Raw genomic sequence first — 21505 nt, 5'->3', positions numbered from 1 at the left:
AGAACCTTACAGTTTGTGGCTCTCTGGCGAAGGTTCCTGTGTAAGGTATTTGAGGAAGGGTATGAAGGAGCATGGAGCAGAAGGGGTGGGCAGACTGTTTCCTCCCTCCCAGTTAACAGCTGCTTCCTCCCAAGGGCTCTGGTTCCAGCCCCTCCCCCAGAGGCTCAGGTGCAAGTTTGCACGTCCACCAGTCCCTTTATCTGCCTCCAGGGGATTTGGGTCCCGCTGGGATTTTTCCAGCCCTGTCCCCTTCTTCAGGAGGATGAGGTTTTCTTAGAGGCCAGCAGCCCTCTGGTCACCAGGCCGTTTCACCTTCGGCAGCTCCCTAGGCTACCAGCTTGAAAGCAGGCTGGGACCCTTTAAGGGTGGGGGGCTGGTGGAATCCCAAGGGCCAAAAGAGGGTTGGGGTTGGGGGACAGGGAAGTATTCACACTTCCACCGCCTTCAGGCTGCTTCCCTGTTCGCCTGGCTCACTTCCCTATATCGTGAAGTCCCCCCCCACCCCCCACCCCAGGCCCCAGCTTTAGGGTGCTCGGGTGCGGGAGAGGTACGGGACGAGGAGGGGATCAGATCTAGTAACAAGGCGCTCTGCAGTTGTTGGAAAGGATTTCCACGTGGACAGGAATCACTTCCCCCTTCTATCGCGTCAGGTTTCCGAGTGGCTGAGTGACGTGCCCCAGGCACACAGCAGGGAGTGCAGGGACAAGCGTGCAGCCAGCCCGTGGGACTCCATTTCCTTCCGCGCGGCTGTCCAGTCCCTACCGACCCTCCACCCCCATTCCCAGCTTCGTTTCGGCGGCAGGAAGACAGACCAGCATGTGAACCGCGGGTGGGGGGTGCCCGGTAACCCCGCACCTCGAGCCAGATAGCGTCTCCAGGCGGGGGCTTCCGTTCCCCGGCCAGGGGCGGGAGCGTGGGACTGCCCCGGGCCCGAAGGACCGGGGACCCAGGTCTTTTCCCGGCTCCCCCGCGCGCTCGGCGCTACCCGGCTCCCAGCCCCCGCCCCTGCCCCCCACGGCCCCACTCGGCGCGCCCACCCCCAGCCGCCCGCACACCTGCGCGCCCCTCCCCCCTGCCCGCCCCTTCCCCTCGCCCCCGCGGGGAGTGTCCGGGGGCCGCGCCCAGCCGGGGCCGGACGCGCGTGCGAAGCCGCACGCCCGAAACCGGCTGGGGGACGTGGGCCGGGATCGCGGGGCGGCTGCAGCGGCCGCGGCCGGGGCGCCGCGTCGGGGCCGGGAACTGGGCCATGCTGGGCCGGCGGCGCGTCTTCGCCGTGGAGCCGCTCGGCGGCCGGGGTGAGTCGCCCACCCCCAGGCTGGCCCGGGCCTCCTGCCCTGGAGCCGACTCCCGCGCCCGGGCCCCGGTCTGTGTCCCCTGTCCCAGCCCGCACACCCCGCTGGAGGCGCCCGTCCTCGCCGCCTCCCTTCGGACGGGCTGAGTGATGGCGCCTCGCACTCTGGAGACTCTCTGGTTTGGGTGTTAAATCAGCCACCACCTTCCATCCCACTCCCTTCGGGCTCCACTTCCCTCTAATTCCCCATCTGGATCCTTCTCCGCCCAGCCCTTGCCCCGGCCGGCAGGTCCGAAGGCCCCCCCCCCCCCCCCCCCCAGCGGCGGCGGCGGACCCGTTCCCGAGGTAGACTTCCTGGCTGACCTCCTTGGCCAGAGGGTCCTGGCCTGGCACCCAGCTCTCCTGCGTGGCCGGCGGTGAGACGTGGGCGGCCCTCCATCCTCTCCTGCTGTAGTTTGTGCATCACTATTACAGTTGGGGACCCAGCGCGTGGGTAACCCCTGCCGCTGCTTCTCCTCCTACCCCCTCCTAATTCCAGTTGGGTGTGTTTTTTTCCCCCCAACTCTCCGCAAAATCTTCACTATTTCCCATTTAAAAGAACAGAAGCCCGCAATGGTTATAGCTGTTGTTATTTTATTACTCTCCCCCAGGAGCTCCAGGAGAGACTTCATCTTGCATCCTGATGCTAGTTTGGACCCCAGGCTTCCTGCTTTGTGCCTTTTCCCGTCTCTCTGAAAGCTGGAGGGTGGGGGTGGAGGTCGTAGCCATGCTGCCCGGTGGGGAGCAGTTGAAGAGACTGGGGCTCCCCATTCATGACCTGGAGATCTTAGGCTGACCCTAGGCTCCAGAGCACAAGGGCTCCCCAGAAGAAAGCAGCTACTCCCTCAAAGGAGGGTGGCCATATAAGGAGTTGATAAATAGGACCTGCAAGGCTTTGCCCATATCCTGGGTCTGTGATCCTTAACAAAGACTATTTGTGAAGGGATCTTGTCCTACCTTCTCCAGCCAGGGATGGGGAGATATCTGGGCGGGGCCGTGGCTGTCCAGTCCCAGCCCCTCCCTTCACCTCTGGCCCAGGACACTCCTCCCCTGGGAATTTTGCCAGCTTCCAGGAATGCTGGGGGCGTTCAGGGCAGCCTGCCCAGCCTGATACTCACTGTCCTTGCAGATGGGGTTGGCGAGGACCTGGCACGCAGCTGTGTAGTACCTGGAGTCAGCAGCACCTACCGAAGGATCCCGGACGCTGTTCAAGGTTGCTCCCTGGACTCCTGGAAAGGGGATGGCCAGCTGAGAGGTGTCAGGAGGCAGGAGCCACTTCTCAAACTGGCTTCTCGGGACTCTGGAGTGGAGATGGTGGTTGGGGACAGCCCCCTGGCCACCTCACCAGGTCTTCCTCAGGACTCTCTGGACTTTGAGCCCACAGGGAGCCCTGATCCCCGGGCCCTTGCTGCCATGGAGCCTCCTGCCCACCTGAGCCGGCTCCTGGCCAACCGTAAGCTGGAGCAGGTGCTGGAGCGGTCCCGCCAGCTCCCGACTTCCCCTGTCGGCATGTCACAACACCACTACTCCCTGAAGCCACCTATCAAGCCTGAATGTGAAATGCCCCCTTTTGGAGCAGGGGAACAGGAGGCCACTGAGGCAGAAACTGACCTAGAGGCAGGTCTGGAAGGAGCAGAGGTGGTGAGTGTCAACTCTCAGGCTGGGTGAAGAGTGCAGTGGAAACGGTCTTTTTACATGGAGGGGTGGGTTGCTGGCTGGTGGGTCCTCCCTGACTTCTTCTCCTTGGAGCTCTCTTGGGGTGGGGCATTCCTTGCCTCTAATTGATGGGTTGTGTCTCGGCTTGTTGCCTCAGCCCACTCCCAGCTGTGTGGAGGTGAGCAGTATGGGGGACGGCCTGGCAGCATGCCTGGCCGGGCACTGGGAAGCCAGCTAGGGGTGTGTGCCTCCTCTCCCTGGCCCCTCTGTTCCCATCTGCTGACTGCCTAGGATGGGAGTCTGGTTGAGTTCAGAAGTCTTCCTTACCTCACTCTGTCCCACAGGTGGGGGGCCTGGGGCCTAAGGCCTGGGCCTGTCTCCCAGGGCAGGGTCTCCGCTATCTGGAACACCTGTGCCTAGTGCTGGAGCAAATGGCAAGGCTCCAGCAGCTCTACTTGCAGCTGCAGACCCAGAGGCCCCCAGGGGCGAGCGAGCTGCAGGTCGGGCAGGTGAGTGGGGGAGGCAGAGGAGGGCTGGGAGCCCTGCGAGCAGGGCTGCCTTCAGAACAGGCTCAGCCATCTAGTCAGGTCTTGAGTACCCGTCTCTCCTGTGTACAGGATCCTGAAGCGGTGGAGGGGGAGTGGGGGGAGCAGCAGCAGCGGCCACCGCCACCAGCCCTGGACCCTTCGCCTCCACCTTCTTGTGCCCCAGGCGGTGAGGTACAGGAACTGCTCAGCCAGACCCAGGAGACAGGTGAGCTGCAATTGTGTTTCCCTGTGTGTCTTGCCAACCCAGGGCCCCCCACCCCGGACCTCCTCAGTCCTGGTTTCGATGGGTGGCTTCCTGTTTCTGGCCCTGGGTAATGGGATTTTCTTTCTGAAGGGGCCAACACAGCTTCACCCCTAAAGGTAGGGGTTCCCGCTGCCAACCCTCCCAGGCTTTTAGAGGCTTCAGCAGAGCCAGCTCATATCTTTCCATCCTCCCAGGGACACAAGGTAGGTGATGGGTATGTGGAGGCAGGTGATACAGGATGGAGTCGGGGGTAGGGGGTGGTTGGGTTTGTAGATACCCTGAAGGCCAGAAACTCTGGGAAAATGACAATTCCTGATTGGAGCAGTCCTGGCTGTGGCGACTGCTATCTCTGGGAGCTCAGGCAGGGGTATGTTGTGGGGAGGAACTCTGTGGTGATCCCCTCACGCTCTGCTCAGTGGGATCTCTCCCACTGGAACAAGGTCAAGGTCCTGCTCAACCGGATCCGTTGGAGAAGCTCGAAACACTCTGAGTCCTCTGCCCCTCCTGATGGCCCTGCCCCAAGGTGAGTCCTGCGGCCCAGCCCAGGTTAGGGCAAAGGAAGGAGCCGATGAAGCCAGAAGCTGAGACTGTAGTGCCAGTTGTGGGTTTTTTTTTTTTGTTTTTTTTTTTTTGTTTTTTTTTTTGTCCCTTTGAAATCTGAGAGGTGTAGACAGTCTTGGCGAGGGTGGTGGAAGAAACAAAGTAGTTAAAGTGTCCCATTTACAGATGAAGAGGATGGGGACTGGGCTGGGGAAGGAAGTCGCTTTCTGAATGTACATGCATGCAAGTCAGTGACAGAGCCAGGACCAGCATATGGGGAGTCTCCCTCATGCAAGCCCAGCAAAAGCCTTCACCCCTCACAGCTGAACCTTAGGCCAGCTCCCGGATTTGCTGGGAGAGCAAGGTTGGGACACAGAGGATCCCACAGGAGATGATGGGGGATAATGCTGAATAATTCTGTGGCGATAAGAAGCACTATGTCAACATCCCCAGGCTCCCCACGGCAGATAAGCAATGCTCCATCAACTCTGGGGCCATTGTTACCTTGTTTCCTCCTCCTAGCCTAATGCTTCCTTTCCTTTTTCACAGGATTGAGTCAAGAGGTGTCCCTGAAAGACCTCCATTCCAGCCCCTCCGGAAGACCTTTATGCCATCATTTGTGGTTAAGAAGCAACGAGCCAAAAACCTTTCTGTATGCTGAGAATTCCTGGCGCAGGGACATGACCTTGGGTGGAGGGGTGTGCAGTGCAGTCATCTTCCTCGCCCTTTGCCCTGTTACTGTTTCTGGGCACTGCCAGGAAAAGCTGCTGATGCTCACCCTTCTCTCTGAGGAGAAGGCTGGACCTTTCTCCTCTGGGCAGCCTGGCAGAGGAGCCCTGGTTCCCTGAGTGGCCCCAGGGTGTGGCAGCCCCTGGGCGCCTTGCTGGTTGCCAGAAATCCCTGGGCCTAGACAATGTGAACTAACTTATTTATCAGGAGTCCATGGAGCATGTTTGGCCTGGTGATCTACTGGGGCCTAGCATGTCGTAGATGTGTATTTATGCAAAGTGATACGTGTATCTCTGCAAGTCTGTCACTGTTGTGAACTGGCTGGATCCAACCATGTCTTCTGAATCATGCATTCAAAGGGTTGGTCTGGGTGAGGTAAAGGATGGCCACCTTCATTCCTCAGTGGGCAGTTACTGATTTGGAATCTTGCTTTCCTCCTCACACCCTCGTGGGCAGCCCTAAGACAGAGAAGGGTGCTATCTTGGGTTCCTCTGCATTGAGTCTTGCCTGTGGAGCAGAGTCCCTGAAGACTGAACCTGGAATAGAAAGGTCAGGGACAACATGGAGAATAGCAGAGTAATCTTCAAGGTCTGCCTTTAGCTGCTTTGGTCCCTAACAACCTTAACACATCAGAGTTGAAACCAGAGACTCATTCTAGCTTTTGACTCTAGACTCATAGCTTCCTACTTAATCTTCCAAATGGTCTAATGATACCTGCCCTACCTACCTCACAGTCTTATTAATGAAGATAAAACGAGATGAAACTGTCTCAGAGTGCTTTGTGAACAGGAAGGGGGAGGGTATGGGTGTTGGAAGAAGGCCAAGCTGGAGGGATGATGGGAAGGCCAGAGGATAAGGGAGGACTGGGGTTGCTAATGGAGACTAAAACGGCCAGTGATTAGCAGCAAGACTTAGAGCAGGTCACTTTACTGAAGTCTCAGGTTTCCTGGGAATTAGGGCACTAATTCCTGACCTAATCTTCCAGCCTTGGGAGGACTAAAGGAAATATTTCCTTTTTTTTTTTTTTTTTAAAGAAACTCTCTGAGAGAGTGCAAGAGTGCACGTACACGCAGGGTGAGGGGCAGAGAAAGAGAGAGAGGAGAGAGAGAATCCCAAGCAGAGCCTGATGTGGGGCTCCAGCGCACAAACCATGAAACCATGACCTGATCAAGAGTCGGATGCTTAACTGACTGAGACACCCAGGCACTCCTAAAGGAAATCTTACTGAGAACATTATAAATGTCTACCAAAATGTTGTGGTAGTTTATTTACTACAGTCTGGCAGGTTCCTGTATGTTTGCTAATTGAGAAAGGGCAAAAGTTTAGTCTCCTGTAGATATTCAGAGGGCAGGAGAGGAGGGTGTGTGTGTGTGTGTGTGTGTGTGTGTGTGTGTGTGTGTGTGTTATCAATGGAAGGACAGGGCTAGGGAAGGACAGGGATAAGGTCACCGGCTTAAACCTGGCGTCTCCTAGAAATGACACTGATCAGGCACTCTCCTCCTTTACTCAGGAGGGGCTGGTTCTCTGGCGGCTGCAGCCCTGGGGTCTGCCAGAATGAGGCCAGATGTGGGGTGGTAGGTGCTCTCTTCCACTTGGGGGTCCAGCTCCTGCTGTCTTTGGACAAGGAACCAATGCTCTAAAGCCTGCTTTTCTAATGGGACACTTAAGCGAGGACACCGCGGAGGCCCAGCTTCCTCACGCGCATCCGATCGGGGAAAGTGCAGTTCCGTTCCACAGTTGGAGCGGGATGGCAGGCCGGCGTGGGGGAAGGGAGAAGTCGGTGGAGAGGAGGGAGGGACCATATCCGGGAGAGTGGTAGCTTCCGACCAGTGGTCGCGCTTCCGGAGAGGCGCTTCCGGTGGTGGCGGCAGCAGCGGCTGTGGTGGTTCCGGGTGTCTTTGTCCCCCCGGTGTCGCGGCCCTGGCCCGCAGGTGGGTTGGGGGGGCCCCCTTCGCCCCTCTGCCCCTTCGCCCCTCCCCCGGCCGAGGGGCTGCGAGGGCCGGGCAGCAAAGATGCACGGGGCGCGGAAGGGGCCGAGCCCCCCTTCGGACTGCAAGTCCCGTCTCCCTGGCAACGGCCTCGGCCCTGGGGGCGGGCGGGAGGAGGAGAAACCGCGCGCCTTCGTCCTCCCACGGTGGCCCCGCCGCGGCCCGGCCCGGGAGGCCCGGTGCCGGCGGCTGCTGAGGCGGGAGCGGAGGCCCAGGGAGCACGGGAGCAGGAGCGCGGGCGGGCGCGCTGCCGGATTCGCGTTCGGCCGAGCCACAGGGCTACCTTCCTACCAGCCCGTCCGGGGAACAACGGGCCGGGCTTCCGGGGAGAGGGCCCACACCTCTCCAGCACCAGCCTCCTCCATTTTTCCGGGCCTTGCGTGGAGCATTTTGGCGGATGTATTTGAATGAATGAATGTCACTGGGGCTCTTTCCAATCCCCCCACTCTCCCCAAGCATCTGCGGGTGGTGTGGCATAGTGAGAGGAGCGTTAAGTTGTTGGCGACCTGGGTGCGAGTCTCAGTTTTGTCACCAACTGGTTCTGTGTGGCCCTGGGCAAGTCTCTTAATCTCTTTGAGCTTCAGTTTCCTTTTCTTTCAGATAGCTTGACAGTATCACCCACCACTAAGTTATTGTGAAGGCAAACTGGAACAATGTAATTTTTTCATTTCCTGCCCATCTTTATGTTCTCTCCATCTCCATTCATTTTCAGTACTCACCTCACCTTTATTAAGATCTCAGTTACTTTTGTGGGGGGCGGGGGGAGGGCTCGGTGGAAAATTTCCCTCTAAGCTGTTAACACTGCTTTTTCAATTAAAGGTTTTTTCTAAGACTCTGAAAGAGGACAGCATTCCCAATGTCCCAGTTTAAGCGCCAGCGGATCAACCCGCTTCCAGGGGGACGCAACTTCTCAGGTGATCACCTTTATTCCTGCTCGGCTTCAAACTGGGTAGTAGTTCGTGCTTTGGAGATAGTCTTTTAAAATGTGGCTTTTTGGGGTTTCCTTGGTGGAGTGTGATTGGTTGCCAGCGTTTCATAGGAAACTAGGAGATGAGCTCAGTGGTGGCCAGTGAAACCCTGTGGAGGAGTTGGTTAGAGCCACTTTGCTCTTTGGGCCTCCTGTATCTTTGAGCTGACTCCAGTGCTCAAAATGGTAGGCGCACTTCCTGGAGGTTGCTTCTCTGTCCACATAGGCGCAGCTTCAACATCTCTTCTGGGTCCTCCTCCTGGTTTGCTCACTCCTCCTGTGGCCACAGACCTGTCCCAAAATGCCAGGCACCTTCAGGTAGGTTGGGCATTTTTTCTAGTGAGTTTCAACACTCAAGACTACTACAGCATGCATGGGTGCCTGGTGCTTTCATTCTTGCATTGCTATGTTCGTCCTTCCTGACACTCCCGGCCTGATCCAGGATGGAGGTGACTAGACACCTCTGACTGGGGAGTTCGAAGTCCTGGCTCTAGGGAGATCTTTAGGCTGCTTCTGGGAATTAGAAAACTGGAAATCCTAGAAGCAGCTGGTGACCTTAGAATCAGCGTGATCTCCCCCCATTCCTCCACAGTAGATTATAACTATTGCACACGTGTGCCTCCTTCATGTGAACCTTGATGCAATACTCTGCTGAGCCAGGTGCGGTTTGGCTGGAGAGGAGATGCTAATGGCAGAGTGTGGACAGATGCTCTCTATGACTTTCAAACTGCACTATTCTCTTACAGGGTGGGGAGAAGCAGCGGGTCTTCACTGGCATTGTTACCAGCTTGCATGACTACTTTGGGGTGGTGGATGAAGAGGTCTTTTTTCAGCTAAGGTAGGCTTGAGGTTAGTCCCCTTCTGGAAATGCTTATTCAGTTCAGTTCTGTCACCATGCTGGTGGGACCCGTCTGAAGCCATTGCTTTGCTGTTTTTATGCAAGGTGTGAGAAGTCTTGATGGGAAGGGCCTCATAGGGACAGTCAAGGTGGCTTGGCCAGGGTCTCTCTCCTGACTGGGTCTCCTGGCTTGTGTGCTGGCAGTGTGGTGAAGGGCCGGCTGCCCCAGCTGGGTGAGAAGGTGCTGGTGAAGGCTGCATACAACCCAGGCCAGGCAGTGCCCTGGAATGCTGTCAAGGTGCAAACGCTCTCCAACCAGGTATCCATCTTTCCTCGGCATGTGCGTTGGAAAGGGGAGGGAGGGAAGCCCCTGTGCCCTGAAAGCTGGGCGAGAACCTTACTTTTGGCAAGAGGTGGGGCTGCATCTTTCCAAGGTGGTGAGCAGATCAACCATGGGATGCCCTGACTTTCCTGGTTATTGTTCTGCAGCCCCTGCTGAAATCCCCAGCACCTCCCCTTCTACATGTGGCAGCCCTGGGCCAGAAGCAAGGGATTCTGGGAGCTCAGCCCCAGCTGATCTTCCAGCCTCACCGGATTCCCCCGCTCTTTCCTCAGAAGCGTGCGTACCAGTGGCGTGGATGTTGGGATTTGGCTTTATAGGGTACTCTGGTTGAATGGGCCTGTAACTCTCAGGTTTGCTCTCAGAATGGAAGTGGGTACTTCTGTCACTGGAAGAAAGGGACAGGGAACTTGGGCAGATATTTAGGGTTTTTGAGTCACCAACCATTTCTTCTCTGCAGCTCTGAGTCTCTTCCAAACATCCCACACACTTCATCTGAGCCACCTGAACAGATTTCCTGCTCGGGGCCCTCATGGACGATTGGATCAGGGCCGAAGGTAAGAGAATGATTAAGCAGGGAAGATATTTTATTTGCCCCTAGGAACAGTGTCTCTTTCTTTGCCACCTGTTGACGCTAACATTCTCTTTCTGCAGCTAGATTTCTCTTTCTAGCTAGGCCCTTTACCCTGAAACAGGCTGATGCATTGAGATGTATATGCAAATATTAGAACTATATAAACTGGTTCAGCAAGCAGGGATTTGATGTAGTTCAGCTTTCAAAATACCATATTGAATTTTTAAAATACATAATTTTCTCTTTTATTTTTAGTTCTTAAAATTGAGGTGTCAAAAAATCAAAACTATCAAGAAAATGATAATTGTCCAAAAAACATAACATCCTAGTGTAGGTTTTATTTGCTGATATAAAACGTGTTTGTTTATATATGCTACACATCAGTGTAGTGTTAGAATGTGTATGTCGCACTCTGCCCTCAAGCCCAGGCCTGTGCCTTGAACATGCAGATAGATTCATGGCCCCTCTGCAGCCGGCATAGTGACTCTGGGACTTTGGAGGTGTCCTAGGCCATCTTCTGTCATCCGTGAGCTACAGGGACTGCGAGAGCATGCTGCCTATTCCCTCTAGCTCCTGTGTCCTTATCCCGCCTTACTCTCTCTCTAAAAGGTTTCACTTTTATCCTTAAGAGTTAAGCTCTGGACTGGTTTGCTTAAGACTGGTTTTAGTTCTTCTGTTGGTCCTCATTTTAATTTTTTATTATGGAAAATTGTAAATATAGGTAAAACAAACAAAAAGATGGTGAACCCTCATATACCCACCATCCAGCCTCAACAAGTATCAATATTTTCCATTCTTTTTCATCTGTACGTCCATCTATTCCCTGCCTTCTACCTTGTTTTAATTAAAAAAACGTTTTATGGCAAATTTTATATAGGTTGAAATGCACAAATCTCAACCAGTTTTGACAAATGGGAAATCCCATGTAACCCTCACCCCAGTTAAGATATAAAACATTTCCGTCACTCCAGAAAGGTCTCTCATATTCAGGTTCTTTTTTGAAATGAGAACTCTACTGATGAGGAAGATCTCCAGATGCCAGTAGATTATTACATGACGAGGGCTGAGAGTGAACTCCAATGTGAACTCTTAAAAGGAGCGTGGAATAACTCAGGGAAAAACTTAAGGCAGAGGGCATAGTCTGCTGAAGCTAGTGGTGGTTCCCTTGGGCTAGGTCATTATGATTTCTAACTAGGAGGAGGAGGAGGATGGTTCTCTCGTAGATCTAGGATTGTTCTCCACCATGTCCCCACTACATGAAACACTTTGTCCTGTTCTCAAGTGACTGGTATATATTTTGCATACACCTGCACCCCTTCCTTGTCCCTGTGCATTTTCCTGGTCTTCAGTTTCCAAGGAGTTTCTACCTGTCACATTCTGTGAGTTTATTAAAGGCTTTATTACCAAATCCCAGCAAGTGCCCTCAGGGATAATGTAGCTTGGGTGGAAATCAATGGCTGCTATTGACTTTTTGCTTTAGGTTCAAATTCAGTCTTTCTGTACAGTCATATGCATTTGATTGTCCTGGACATGCTAAGCCCTGTGTAAGGCCTGTTGGTATTACTTTTGCCATAATGCTTCTGTGTTATGGTTTCTAGAGAAAGGAGACATTACCACTGGCAGGGAGATACACCATTAGTCAGTGCAGAGAATTTGCAAAGTAGGAAAGGGGGCAGTAGGAGTTCGGTCACTCTGGGACAACAGCAGTTTACAAAGGAGTCAGGCTGTGTTAGCATTTTGGCTGGAAGCCAAGTTTTATTTTAAATTTCAGGTTCTGGGATGGAGGTAACAGTGTCTCCGTTGGACTGCCAGTACTGAACTACTGAGGTTTTTTGGACAGGTGTGTCCAGCGGGATATGCCATCTCAGTATCCTGCTGAGGTTACAGAGATGTCTCTCACTGGTACTGCTTTCCAGTGTGTTCCTGACGATTCACAGTAAGGAGAGAAAACTGGCCATTGATTCCAGGATTCAGTGGGACGTCCGGTTTCACTAGGGGTGGACAGCATTTCCCAGAGTTCACTCCAGTCATGGGTGAGCTGGAGAGAGCTGTCAGAATTACTGTGTTAGAAATGTGGAAGCTGACATTCTGTAAAGGCGAGATTAGAAGGCAGCTTTTGGATGGAGATGCTAATGAGCAGGGAAATGAGCCAGGCAGATAGAGAAAAGAAAAAAACCCTCTGTGTTAAATGTAATGAACTTAGATGCTCAGGGCCGTAATGACAAGGGAAACAATGCAGACAGGTCTGAGGGGAAGAGCAGAGGCCTTCTGGCAAATAGACTGCAGGCAGCCCAGTTACCTGGGCAGGAAGACCTGACAGTTGACTTTACTTCTCTAGAGACACAGGAGTTTGTTTTCCCCTCATCAAACTGGCATTTTTTTTAATGGTCTAAAGATTTTTCTCTTCTATTTTTTTTTAGAGGTGGGAGGGGCAGAGGAAAGAGAATCTTAAGCAGGAGCCAGATCTCACAACCATGAGATCACTACCTGAGCCAAAATCAAGAGTCAGATGCTTAACCAACTGAACCACCCAGGCACCCCTCTTCTATTTTTATTTATTGAATCCATAACGTAGTGATACTATAATAAGTATTATATCATAGAAGTGTATAAAGTAGTACATGCTATTATATAAAGCCAAAATAGTATAAAAATGAGTCCTTTCCTCTTTCCCTTTAAAGGTAATAACCATTCTTAAACACCTTTAGAAAATAATTTTGAAAAGAGAAATTATTTACGGCTGCTTTTTTCCCTATGTCCTTTTCTGGTCTTTATAGAGAAACATACTTTTTACGACTCTAATTAAAAAATTAAAAAGTTTTAATTTTAGAGTCCACATTACTATCTTTTAAGTATTTTTTTTGAGAGCGCGAGTAAGCGCACATGCGTGAGTGTGGGGGCGGGGCAGACAGAGAGAGAGAGAGAATCCCAAGCAGGCTCCATGCTGTCAGTGCAGAGCCCCATTCAGGTCTTGGTCTTGCAACCATGATATGACCTGAGCCGAAATCAAGAGTTGGATGCTTAACCAACTGAGCCACCCAGGTGCCCTAGAGTCCAAATTATTTTTATACATTATGATTAAGGTGATTAAACATTTTTTTCCATATTGCAGTTTAATCCTCACGATTGTTTTAACGGCTGTATGATTATTGTATTTATTTACTATAAAAGTTCAGGTGTTGCTGGATGTGAATATGGTTTTCTTACTCTTGGTTTGAATTTTTTCCACTGTTTATAACCTCTGTTTTTCTTTTGAATTAACTTCCTTGGGATAAATTTTCAAGAGTGGAATTACTGGACCAAAGGGTTTGAGTGTTTTTCTGACTTTAACGTGTATTGTTAAGGGTTTGTTACGAGAATGGTCTCTTAATAAAACTTGCTTTATAGAACCCTTTGCATGGTAGCATATATGTGTCTCATGTTAGAAATCAGTTAAAATCTTTGCTCGTTTCAAAAAATTATATGTTCACTGTAATTTTTAAAGTTCAGAAAATATAAAAAATAAAATTACAAGTTTTACCAGAGGCATTCATCATTAATACTTTTTTTTTTTAAGTTTTTTTTTTTTTTTTTTAAGTAATCTCTATATCCAATGTGGGGCTCAAACTTACAACACTGAGATCAAGAGTCATATGCTCCATGGACTGAGCCAGCCAGGTGCCCCAATACTTTATTTCTTTTCAGTTTTTAAAAGGTTATTTTGCACAGTTGAGGCACTACTGTATACATATTACTGTGTACTAGTCTTTGCTTATCATGGGTGGTTTTCTGCTATTAGAAATATTTAAATACTCATTTTAATAACTTTATAGCTATGTGTCATAGGGCTGTTGGCATGGCTTCTTTATCCATTTCCTTGATGTTGGGGATTCAGACTGTTTCCTTGTCAGGCCAGTGTATTGAATCTTAATGTAACAGTGTGGTTTCTTCCTTCCGGTGACGGGCCAACTTCCAGCGATGACTATGACTCCAAGAAACGCAAACAGCGGGCTGGTGGAGAGCCTTGGGGTGCTAAGAAACCACGGCATGACCTGCCTCCTTACCGGGTCCATCTCACTCCCTATACTGTGGACAGGTGAGTGGCAGGCTGGGGTGGGGGCTGAGGCTCACAGCTGGTAACAGCTTCTTGTGTAAATGAAATACAGTCTATGCAAGAGACTGTGTGTATATGGGGTCATGTGCTTGGGACCTTTTTGTTTGTTTTTTTAATGTGACAGTTTTTTAATTTCTAAGTCTCAAATTTGGACCAGCGTAGCACCACTTACATGGGTTCCCTGATAGAACTTCTGTGATTTGATCACCAGAAATACTTCTGCCAGGTTATCGTTAAGGCTTACCAATTCAAATTCGGGTACCCAGTACTAGTTCTAATTCAAGTGGAAACTACAGATCGTAAGAGCCCTGGGACTCGTTTTCCAGGGAACCTCTCAATCCTTTTTCAAGTGCTGTACGGTGTATGAGGACTCTGGCCTGCAAGCCTACCTATCTCACTTAGCAACTCACTGAGAGAGGTAGATGAGCGATTCCAGATTCCATCCAGCAGTGGAGAGTCAGGGCTCCAGCCACTGCCCCAGTAGCAAAGTTCACTTAAGCCCGAGCTGAGGTGGGGTGGTGGCCTCCTGGCTACTGCTCAGGGTGGAAGGGAAAGAGGGCTGTTCCCGCTCTACCTGGCATCACCGCTTCCTGTCCACGGGGCCAGGCAGGACCTCTCCTGTGCTCCATGCTGAGCCACCTGCCTCACAAGACAGTGTGGTCCCTGCGTCAGCCCTGCATCAGGGCTGCATGTAGAGCCTCCTCACATCAGTCCAAATGTGACTGCGAACAATTTGCCACACACAATGTGTCTTTTTGAATGTATATAGAAGCTTCTTGTATGTACTGTTTGGTATTTTGCTTTTTCACTTAATGCATCTTGGAATTTCTTCCATGTTAACATTTATTCGGTTGGGGTTGCATTCTTTTCAGCAACTACACAATACTCCACTGAATGGACAGACACTTTATTTAGCCAGTTCTCCATTTTCACTTTTTATCCTAAACATTGTTGTAGTGAACATTCTTGTACAAACATCTGTGTGAACAGGCACAAGTATTCTGTTGAGATCAGTTCCTAGAACTGGAGTAGCTGGCTCAAAGGTCTGATTTTAAACTTGGACATATATTGCCAGTTCTGTCCAAGAGGCTGTGTCAATCTACGTTCTCACCAGTGGGGCATGAGGTACTTGTTTCCTCCTGCTGCAGCCGGTGTACCTTGTCAAACATTTGGATCTTTGTCAGTCTCATAGGTGAAAAGTGATCCTCTGATTTGCATTTCTTTAATTTTAAGTGAGATAGAGCATGTTTTCACAGGCTGTTAAGTCTCTTTTCTTTTTCTGTTAAGTATCTGTTGATGTCAGTTTTCTCAGACTTGTCAACTTTCTGTTAGTCATTTGTGGGCTCCTCATATCAAGACGGTTGAGCTTTAGCTGTCGTGGATTGTAAATGTTTTTTTGTTTTTTCTTCTCCAGTTCGACTTTATTTTGCAATTAGAGGTTGAAGCATTTTAGTGGTCAAATCTCCATCTTTTTCTTTTCAGAGACGTCTTCTTTCCCAGGTTAGAAAATATTTTGCCCTTTCCCCTCCAAGTCTTTTATAGTTCCATTTTTTATTGTTTATTTTTTTGGTTTGTTTATTTATTCTGAAAGAGCAGGAGAGGTGCAGAGGGAGAGAGAGAATCCTAAGCAGGCTCCACGCTGTCAGCATGGAGCCTGACGTGGGGCCTAAACTCATGATATGGTTCCAGTTTTAAAAATAATTTAGCCTTGCCCAGTCTGGATCTTTGCTTTCTTCCTGCAGCCCCACCTGTGACTTCTTAGAACTCCAGCGCCGCTACCGCAGCCTCCTGGTTCCCTCAGATTTTCTGGCTGTGTGTCTGAGCTGGCTGTCAGCCTTTCCTCTGAGCCAGCCCTTTTCCCTCCATCATCCAAGCCGTATCCAGGTATCTTCTGAGAAGGAGCCAGCTCCAGACACTGGTGCTGAGCCCATCCCTGCAGACAGCGATCCCGCTTATAGTTCCAAGGTAAGTGGGCTGAGGTCCTGCCGCTTTGTCCCGCTGTCGGAGGCTGAGAAAGCTCTCGAGTGTGTCCTTCACGCCGCCCCTGCACAGGTATTGCTGCTCTCTTCCCCGGGACTGGAGGAATTGTATCGTTGTTGCATGCTCTTTGTGGATGACATGGCTGAGCCAAGGGAGACACCAGAACATCCTTTGAAGCAGATTAAGGTAAGAGCTGGTGTCCGTGAGGCAGGATGCAGTCATTGATAATGTCCAGGCCCTGTCAGGTTTTCGGCAGCTTGGCTCCTATTCGTGAACTTGTAGAAACCAGCAGTCTCAGAACTGAAATACCACTACCACTCACTTCACCAGGACCGTATGGCTCAGGATCTTCTTGTCAGAAAAAGTTACGTGGCTGGTTCACGTTCATGGGTAGAGAGATCCACCCCTCCCTGCTTCCCACCCTGTGTGGGGGATTCTTCACCACATCCTGCTGCTTTCACTCTCAGGGGTGTAGGCTGCCTCACGGGAGATCCAGGTAATTGGGTTTTTGTTTTTGTTTTGTGTTTTTAATCTCGGATCCATTTTTGCAGTTTTTGCTGGGCCGGAAAGAAGAAGAGGCGGTGCTGGTTGGGGGTGAATGGTCTCCCTCTCTGGATGGCCTCGACCCCAAGGGCGACCCGCAGGTGCTAGTCCGCACCGCTATCCGCTGTGCGCAAGCCCAGACCGGCATTGACTTGAGCACCTGCACAAAGTGGTGAGTGGCTGCCCTGGGCTTGTCTGTGGCTGGCCCTCTGTATTGGGGAGACTGTTCAGGAGGTCAAGTTCCTGTGCCTTTCTGACCTGTTAGCTCTCTTCTGTGTCCTAGTCCTACCTCATTCCTCCCTCTGGCCCTCAGTGACGGTCACCTTGGTCATGAGCATGACTAGGAATGTGTATGTGTGTTGAGGGCCAGCTGACCCTCCAAGGCTCGTCAGATGTGATCCCTCCGCCATATTAGCGGTCCTTGTTGCTTGTAGCACCTTGGATAGTAATTGTCTCCTTATTTGCAAGTCTCTCCATTGATGAACCATTTCTTGAAGACTTGGTCTCTTTTGTTTTTGTATTTTTAAAGCTTCGTATGCAGTATGTGCTCATTAAGTGTTGACTGAAGCACTTGCTTGTGAAGGTCATGGGTTGGTTCTTCCTTCTTCCTTTTGCTGTGAGCAGGTGGCGCTTTGCTGAGTTTCAGTACCTGCAGCCGGGCCCACCGAGGCGGCTCCAGACTGTGGTGGTGTACCTGCCAGACGTCTGGACCATCATGCCTACTTTGGAAGAGTGGGAGGCCCTGTGCCAGCAGAAAGCTGCAGAGGCAGCTCCCCCACCCCAAGAGGTGTCCGTGGTAAGACTGAGCCTTACAAATAAGGGGGCAGAGTAGATGCCCTGACCCCTGGGCCCAGGTGGTCACCGCTCTTGGCTTTTGTCACAGGAAGCAGAGCCAACGGAACAGGCAGCTGATGTATCAGAGCAAGCAGCAGACGCCTCTAAACAGAATGCAGAGAACCCAGAGGCCACCGCACAGCAGGAAGTGGACACCGATCTCCCAGAGGCCCCTCCACCCCCTCTAGAACCTGCTGTCATGGCACGCCCTGGCTGTGTAAACCTGTCCCTCCACAGTATTGTGGAGGACCGGAGGCCAAAAGAAAGGATCTCTTTTGAAGTAAGTGTAGGAGTCTGGGGGGGGGGCTGTGCAGTAGGGTATCTGGGACGGCAGGGCTTGAACATTCCCCTTTTCCTGATGCTTGTGGACCTCTGCTGACTCTCCTACCAGGTGATGGTGTTGGCTGAACTGTTTCTGGAGATGCTGCAGAGGGATTTTGGCTATAGGATTTATAAGATGCTGCTGAGCCTTCCTGAAAAGGTTGTGGCCCCACCTGAACCTGAGAAAGAGGAGGCAGCTAAGGAAGAAGAAGCAGTCAAGGAAGAGGCTGCCAAGGAGTCCAAGGATGAGGTACAGAGTGAGGGCACAGCTGCCGAATCAGACGCCCCACCGGTGAGTACCTCTGCTGCCCTGCACGGGCACTGGGGCTGCACACAGTAGTGCTGCGCCATACCAGGCGCTGCTGGGGGGCCTCACGGGGCTCCTCTCACCGCTCCTCTCGCTGCCCGTGTGTGCCTTGCCACCTGGCACGTTCTCGGCAGCAGGGCACCTCGCTCTCCCACCTGGCTGTGCAGCTAGGAGGTGGTGTGCTGAGGAGAGGGGAGGCGGGCCTGGCGGCGTGGTTGACCTGCCAGGGTGGCACAGAAGCCTCGGTTACTAATGCTGTGGGGAGGACGGGTGTTTGGGCTGCTTGATGGTTAACTAGAGCGCTGCATCTTCTTAGCCCTTTCTAAAGCACATAGGTCTGTTTCTTGCCTGATGCCATCAAGTACACATATAATTTCTTACGGGACCGTGACTGACTCCCAAAGAAAACTCCGGGTACCCTGGAGCCGCCCTGGTGTGCTCTGAACCCCACGTAATGAAGTGCAGTAAATGGGAGCGTGTGTACAAACCCCTTACCACGGTGCCTGAACACGGTTGATGCTCAACTGTTGGCTGTTCTAATTGTTAGCAGTTAGAGATGACCGTTCTCGTCCGGGTCTGTTTCTAGAAGGAGGATGGGCTTTTGCCCAAACCTCCATCTTCTGGGGGAGAGGAAGAAGAGAAACCCCGGGGTGAGGCATCTGAGGACCTCTGTGAGATGGCGCTTGATCCGGAACTACTGCTCCTGAGGGACGACGGAGAGGAGGAGTTCGGTACGTGCAGGCACCACACAGTGGCCTCCTGGCTCTGTGGCTGGACTGCTCTCCTGTTACGGCTGTGGGATTTGGGCCCGTGTGGTCCCTGCTCCAAGCTTATCTCAGGCTTTCTGCAGCAGGAGCCAAGCTGGAGGATTCTGAGGTCCGGTCGGTTGCCTCAAACCAATCGGAGATGGAGTTCTCTTCTCTTCAGGACATGGTGAGACCTCTCCTCCATCCCCCAAGAGTCCGTGAGGCTTATTAGCGAGGTCTCTGACTCATTCCTGGGAGAGGGAAACTTTTACCATTTGATTCCGGTTGACAAAAACCAGAATGTGGTTCTTGGCTCATGGAGTGGGGTGTTCATAGGATCGAGGGCACTTCAGTATCTCCATCTGGGTGAACCTGAGTGAGGTAGTATCTGATCTAGGAGCGCACTCACTTCCTCTGTGTGTAAAAGTGGCCTGGGGGCCTGTCTCCAGGCGGAAGGGTGCCCCGGTGTCATTAGGTCAGCTACGTCCTAGGCGCTTTAGCCACTGAAAGAACTCTTTGTAAATCTTGTCCATCCTCGTTTCTCTTGCAGCCCAAGGAGCTGGACCCCTCTGCCGTGCTCCCTTTGGACTGTCTCCTTGCTTTTGTCTTCTTTGACGCCAACTGGTGTGGCTACTTGCACCGGCGGGACTTGGAGAGGATCCTGCTTACCCTTGGGCTCCGGCTCAGTGCAGAGCAGGTGCCTTCTCTCACATCCTCTCCGCCCTTTCCAAGACGGCCTCCCCTAACGTTACATGCAGACACTGGACTCCTGTGGGTGGCTCAGAGAGCTCTAGTTCTAGGCGCTTGCATACCATGGGGGCAAGGGCTCGCGTCTTCTCATCAGCGGGTGTCTGGGGCATATGTCTTCTGCAGGCCAAACAGCTGGTCAGCAGGGTGGTGACCCAGAACATTTGCCAGTACCGGAGCCTTCAGTACAGCCGCCAGGAGGGCACAGACGGTGGGCTTCCTGAGGAGGTGCTCTTTGGTGCGTCCTGGTGCCTGTAGCCTTCTGTGGAGGATGGGCAGGGCACGCTGCTTTCTCCTGAGAACACTTCCTTCTATCTCTTTCTCGGCCCCTTCTAGGAAACCTGGATCTGCTACCTCCTTCTGGGAAAAGTGCAAAGCCGGGCGCCGCCCCCACGGAACACAAAGGCCTGGTGTCCCACAACGGCAGCCTGATCAATGTGGGGAACCTGTTGCAGCGCGCGGAGCAGCAGGACAGTGGACGGCTCTACCTGGAGAACAAGATTCACACACTGGAACTGAAGCTGGGTGAGTGGCCCGAAGCCGCAGGGACCCGGCACGCATAGGACGTGCAGCCGTGGGTGTGGAGATTAAGAGGGGTCCCTCCTTACGCTTCGGGCCTGTTGCCCTGTGCGGCAGTGCTTAGCTTAGCAGCGGTCTTTCTGCTGTTCCCCCCCAGAGGAGAGCCATAACCGCTTCTCAGCCACTGAAGTAACCAACAAGACACTGGCGGCGGAAATGCAGGAGCTGCGGAGCCGGCTGGCCGAGGCCGAGGAGACGGCGCGGACGGCCGAGCGGCAGAAGAACCAGCTGCAGCGACTGCTCCAGGAGTTCCGGAGGCGCCTGACCCCCCTGCAGCTGGAGATGCAGCGGATGGTGGAAAAGGTGAGCCTCTAAGGGCAGAGCTGGCCGACGGTCATTCGTCATTTGGGAGGCTTGGTTGGGGTGACAGGTGACAGCCAGCCAGCACGTCGGTCCTCCTGCCCTTGCGGGGCTTTGCCTCGCCTCGCCTTCTCCACCTACTGGTTTCTTGGGGTATCGGTTGGTAGCAGCTGCAGCCTGGTCTCCCGGGAGGAAGTGCTGCTGTCCTCCCATCTTGGCCCTCTCTCTTGAGTCCTGAGTCCTGATTCTCATTCTAGGCGGACAGCTGGGTAGAGAAGGAGGAGCCGGCACCTAACAACTGAGGGGCCTGGTGCAGGAGCTGTCCTCCCGTGAGGTCAGCGATGGAGCCTGCTGACGTTCGAGCCCTTTTGGTTCCAGAAAGAAGCTGGAGCAGGACCTGGGAGCCACAGGCAGGGGTGGCTGACCCCTATGCTCAGCCTCCGTAGAGGAGCTCAGGCCATCAGGGTGGGGTCTGTGCTATGTGGGACGGATGCGTGAGGAACCCCGGTTCCACTTAACAACTAAATCCAACACCTTCTGCACCCCTCGAATGTCATTTTGCCCTCCACCTTGGGATTTTTCCTGGGGCCCTTTAGTCTTGTGCTGACTTTTCTCCTGTCCTCTTCCAGTTTAGACTAAGACAGGGGAGGAAAAGGCTTTTGAGTATGTCATAAGGTCTGATGCCAATAAACTGAGGAAACAGACGTGGACTCTGGCAGGGGGTAAGAGCCCTTCCTCTGGATGGCACAAGTCCTGCCAGGTACAGGAGCAGGTTCCTAGGGGAAGGGTCTTCCTTGGCCATCGCAGAAATGGAGTCTGTGCTGGCGAACTCTTGGTGTCGGGCTGTGTCTGCCAGAGAGCACTGTGCTCCAGCCACCCTGGACTTGCCAGAAGAAACCAGCACCTCCCCGTGTTCAGAATGTGGTATTGGCTCTGGCCCAGCCTTTTTCCCTGTTCCCCAGAAGTCTCGCCTCTTTCCATAATCCGTGGTTTCAGTTTGACTTTGTATATAAAGTTGGTTTTTTTTTTTTTTTTTTGGCTTTTTGTTTTTTAAATAAACCAAAGTCAAAAACAAGCTAAGTGTCCTCCATAGCTCTTACCTTCTTCCTCTTCTAGGTCTCCCTGTGCTGCCCCCTTCCTTCCAGTCCTCAGCCTAGCCTCTGCTGGATGGAGGGTGCAGCATCTCCAGAAGGTGGGGCCGGGTGGCAGGAAGACTAGCCCCAGGGTGCTCTGCGTCCTGCCCCCTGCTGGTCAAGAGACACTATGCCACAGGGGTGCTGTCAGCTCAGCAGAGGGCAGCA

The 21505-nt window shown here is 52.6% G+C and overlaps 2 protein-coding genes across 13 annotated transcripts; both read left to right on the top strand.

The window, feature by feature from the left end:
* Positions 1-1191: 1191 nt before the first annotated feature.
* On the top strand, positions 1192-5811 carry CUNH8orf58 (chromosome unknown C8orf58 homolog). Of its 6 annotated transcripts, none has more exons than XM_040490298.1 (7): positions 1192-1295; positions 2460-2971; positions 3331-3495; positions 3604-3739; positions 3869-3981; positions 4219-4301; positions 4868-5811. In XM_040490298.1, the coding sequence occupies exons 1-7, from the start codon at positions 1247-1249 to the stop codon at positions 4977-4979; spliced, it is 1170 nt and encodes a 389-aa protein (XP_040346232.1). In that variant the 5' UTR covers positions 1192-1246; the 3' UTR covers positions 4980-5811. The 6 variants fall into 6 exon arrangements, with proteins under 6 accessions (XP_040346232.1, XP_040346229.1, XP_040346231.1 ...); XM_040490295.1 differs by having other exon boundaries at positions 4195-4301; XM_040490297.1 differs by lacking the exon at positions 1192-1295 and adding an exon at positions 1349-1714 and having other exon boundaries at positions 4195-4301.
* Positions 5812-6849: 1038 nt separating this feature from the next.
* On the top strand, positions 6850-21259 carry CCAR2 (cell cycle and apoptosis regulator 2). 7 transcript variants are annotated; one of them, XM_040490288.1, is made up of 22 exons: positions 7457-7545; positions 7636-7690; positions 7855-7949; positions 8229-8320; positions 8749-8840; positions 9045-9159; positions 9330-9459; positions 9641-9737; positions 13710-13829; positions 15590-15812; positions 15900-16013; positions 16379-16542; positions 16995-17166; positions 17254-17484; positions 17596-17817; positions 18419-18563; positions 18683-18765; positions 19129-19275; positions 19452-19563; positions 19662-19850; positions 20002-20207; positions 20462-21259. In XM_040490288.1, exons 3-22 carry the CDS (start codon positions 7892-7894, stop codon positions 20504-20506), a joined length of 2757 nt encoding a protein of 918 aa, XP_040346222.1. In that variant the 5' UTR covers positions 7457-7545; positions 7636-7690; positions 7855-7891; the 3' UTR covers positions 20507-21259. The 7 variants fall into 7 exon arrangements, with proteins under 7 accessions (XP_040346225.1, XP_040346220.1, XP_040346224.1 ...); XM_040490291.1 differs by lacking the exons at positions 7457-7545; positions 7636-7690 and adding an exon at positions 6850-6978 and having other exon boundaries at positions 18686-18765; XM_040490286.1 differs by lacking the exons at positions 7457-7545; positions 7636-7690 and adding an exon at positions 6850-6978.
* Positions 21260-21505: the final 246 nt, after the last annotated feature.

This window comes from Herpailurus yagouaroundi, unplaced genomic scaffold (assembly GCF_014898765.1).
Source record: "Herpailurus yagouaroundi ecotype Mexico unplaced genomic scaffold, PumYag 181, whole genome shotgun sequence".
Classification (NCBI taxonomy): Eukaryota; Metazoa; Chordata; class Mammalia; order Carnivora; family Felidae; genus Herpailurus; species Herpailurus yagouaroundi.
Note: the sequence above shows the minus strand (reverse complement) of the source record. Positions and strands in the feature narration are given on the sequence as shown.

What these genes read in the sequence shown, in the direction of transcription:
- CUNH8orf58 (XM_040490293.1), top strand. Translation starts at nt 2,303, where the DNA reads ATGGGGAGATATCTGGGCGGGGCCGTGGCTGTCCAGTCCCAGCCCCTC. An exon ending in CATCCTCCCAGGGACACAAG is followed by an intron (nt 3,982 to 4,194) that starts GTAGGTGATGGG and finishes CGCTCTGCTCAG; the next exon opens with TGGGATCTCTCCCACTGGAA. An exon ending in CCTGATGGCCCTGCCCCAAG is followed by an intron (nt 4,302 to 4,867) that starts GTGAGTCCTGCG and finishes CCTTTTTCACAG; the next exon opens with GATTGAGTCAAGAGGTGTCC.
- CCAR2 (XM_040490286.1), top strand. Translation starts at nt 7,892, where the DNA reads ATGTCCCAGTTTAAGCGCCAGCGGATCAACCCGCTTCCAGGGGGACGC. An exon ending in ACTCCCTATACTGTGGACAG is followed by an intron (nt 13,830 to 15,589) that starts GTGAGTGGCAGG and finishes TTCTTCCTGCAG; the next exon opens with CCCCACCTGTGACTTCTTAG. An exon ending in CACCCCAAGAGGTGTCCGTG is followed by an intron (nt 17,167 to 17,253) that starts GTAAGACTGAGC and finishes CTTTTGTCACAG; the next exon opens with GAAGCAGAGCCAACGGAACA.